Here is a 2,310-nt window from a genome sequence, read left to right as displayed (position 1 = left end):
TTTCTTCCTGTTAAAAGGGAGTTTTTCCTTCCCACTGTCGCCAAGTGCTTGCTCATAGGGGGCCATATGATTGTTGGGTTTTTCTCTGTATGTATTATTGTAGGGTCTACCTTACAATATAAAGCGCCTTGAGGCAACTGTAGAGATGTAGAAATGAAATTATGAATTATTCGATTATAAATTGAATGAAAATAACCTTAGCTACCTTATGTGTCACATTGGAAGTAGCTGTTTTCTGTGTGATTCTATGTGCAAACCCTACAACACCTATCATCCATGTTAAGTAAAATTATTCTTTCACAATTAAAAAAAAAAAAAATTCATATTCATTAAAATTTGTCATACCGAGCCTTTAAGTACTGCTGCTGCTATTTATTTGATTGTTGACCTAGAAATTTCTAGATCAGCGGTCACTAACAAGGGGGGGGGGCACAGTCTGGATCTGGATCCACAAGCTGTCCTATACGGACCCATACCTACAACCGAAACCGACGGTTATGGTTTAATACCTAAAGTGGGGCTTCTAATTTAACTGGTGCAGCTTTTCTGGTGTTTATTGTTGTGGTTCAGTGGCTGCCGAATTGCACAGAAGAATTGGATGCGAGTTAAGCACTTCACTCAGCCAATCAAATTTGTGCATTCGAGACGGTACATACTGGACTCCACTGTGCTAACAGCTGAGTTATTAAGTTACACATGTAACAACAGCAGAAAGAAGAAAGATGACGATATATGAAAAAGAAAAGTTAGAAATACAAACAACTGCGTCAGACAAAGCCAAAACAAAAAAGAGACCAGTGACATGGAGAAAAAAGGAAAAAGTAAGGAACAAATGGTGCTGTGCAAAAAGAAAAATGGAAAGTGATAACAGGGCAATGGGTGAATGCTGGGCCAGATGCAATTTATTGATCTCTAAGACGATGTGGTCCAAAAGCTAAGATTTACACGTGTGTCCAATGATTTGCGTGTAACTTCTGAGGACTCACACGCACATGCTTCAGTCCACACACAAATATGAAGCAGTTGGGGAAAAATGATTTTAAAAGCTAATTAGCTTAAGTGATAGAATTTGGAGCAATTACAAAATATTCAAGCTTGCGCTTTGGTGCTACTCCAACTTGTGACACAAGTAGGTTAAAAAGAAATACTAAAGATTCAGTTTTCCATGTCTTCTCTTGCGTTCACAGATAATATGAAACCACTGACACGCAGTTCCAGTTATGAATTCCTGACAGATTTCAGTAAGTCTGTGTAAAATGTATAATAATGTGTGATGGAGGTGTACCAGGTAAAGTGTTTTAGTGTTGGTGGTGAAACGACTGTGGAATGAAATACATGCATTTACTTCAAGTTTTATTGATTTTAATTTCTTAATTTGAGGGGAGAAATAACTTTTCAATTAACACGCAATATTTAAATTTAATTTAAGTCAATTACTTTTCTGATTCTCTTTAGTTGTGTGGAAATAAGTAAATAATTAAATAAATAAAATAAGGAAATAATAAGGAAATAATTTACTTTTCTTCCCAGTGTCCGAGCTGAGGGTGGTTCTGCTAGGGAACAGCTGGTCAGAGATGAGAGCAGTGGGGAACATGATACTGAGACAGGAGAAGTTCTGTACTGAAAGAGCAGCAGACTGCTGTGTGGAATTCAGTACACCCTTTGAGCAAAAACAAATAGTTGTCATTAACACACCAGACCTGCTGCTCACCAAAATCTCTCAGGACAAACTGAAGGAACATGTAGAAACCTGTGTGAGGCTCTCTGCTCCTGGACCTCATGTGTTCCTGCTGGTTCTACAACCTGAAAACTTCACTGAGGAGCAAAAACAGAGACTCTGCAGAGTCCTTCAACTGTTCAGTGATCGATCATTTGACCATTCACTAATTTTCATGTCAACATCCAGAGAGGAGAGCTCATTTGAAAACTGTGTGACTCATCCACCGCTAAAAGAAATGATCAGAATGTGCAGATACAGATACCTGTGGCAGAAGAGCTTTGAACATTCAGAGCTGTTAACACGTTTGGTTCAAACAGCAAAGGAGATAAATGAAGATCGTCTGAGCTGTGATGTATTTGAGGATGAGGATGGCGGATTATTCATGAGACCAAAGTGTGTTTTAAACCTGGTTCTGTGTGGGAGGAGAGGAGCAGGGAAGACGTCAGCAGCCAAGGCCATTTTAGGTCAGACTGAGCTTCATTCAGCCTCCAACTCATCAGAGTGTGTTAAACATCAGGGAGAGGTGTGTGGACGTTGGGTTTCCCTGGTGGAGCTGCCTGCCTTGTATGGAAAACCTCAGGAGGCAGTGA

The 2,310-nt window shown here is 39.6% G+C and overlaps 1 protein-coding gene across 1 annotated transcript in view; it reads left to right on the top strand.

Moving 5' to 3' along the window:
* The first annotated feature begins 1,075 nt into the window (after nt 1–1,075).
* The window catches only part of LOC121813674 (GTPase IMAP family member 9-like), a 1,384-nt gene continuing 149 nt past the window's right edge, over nt 1,076–2,310 (top strand). Inside the window, exons 1-2 of the mRNA XM_042217564.1 lie at nt 1,076–1,241; nt 1,531–2,306. Of these exons, the coding sequence (XP_042073498.1) occupies nt 1,166–1,241; nt 1,531–2,306 (852 nt within the window). The 5' untranslated portion in view covers nt 1,076–1,165. The remainder of the gene's footprint in view (nt 1,242–1,530; nt 2,307–2,310) is intronic.

This window comes from Haplochromis burtoni, unplaced genomic scaffold (assembly GCF_018398535.1).
Source record: "Haplochromis burtoni strain Fernald_Lab_line unplaced genomic scaffold, NCSU_Asbu1 Contig_2217, whole genome shotgun sequence".
Taxonomy (NCBI): Eukaryota; Metazoa; Chordata; class Actinopteri; order Cichliformes; family Cichlidae; genus Haplochromis; species Haplochromis burtoni.
This window is presented reverse-complemented; position numbering and strand designations above follow the sequence as displayed.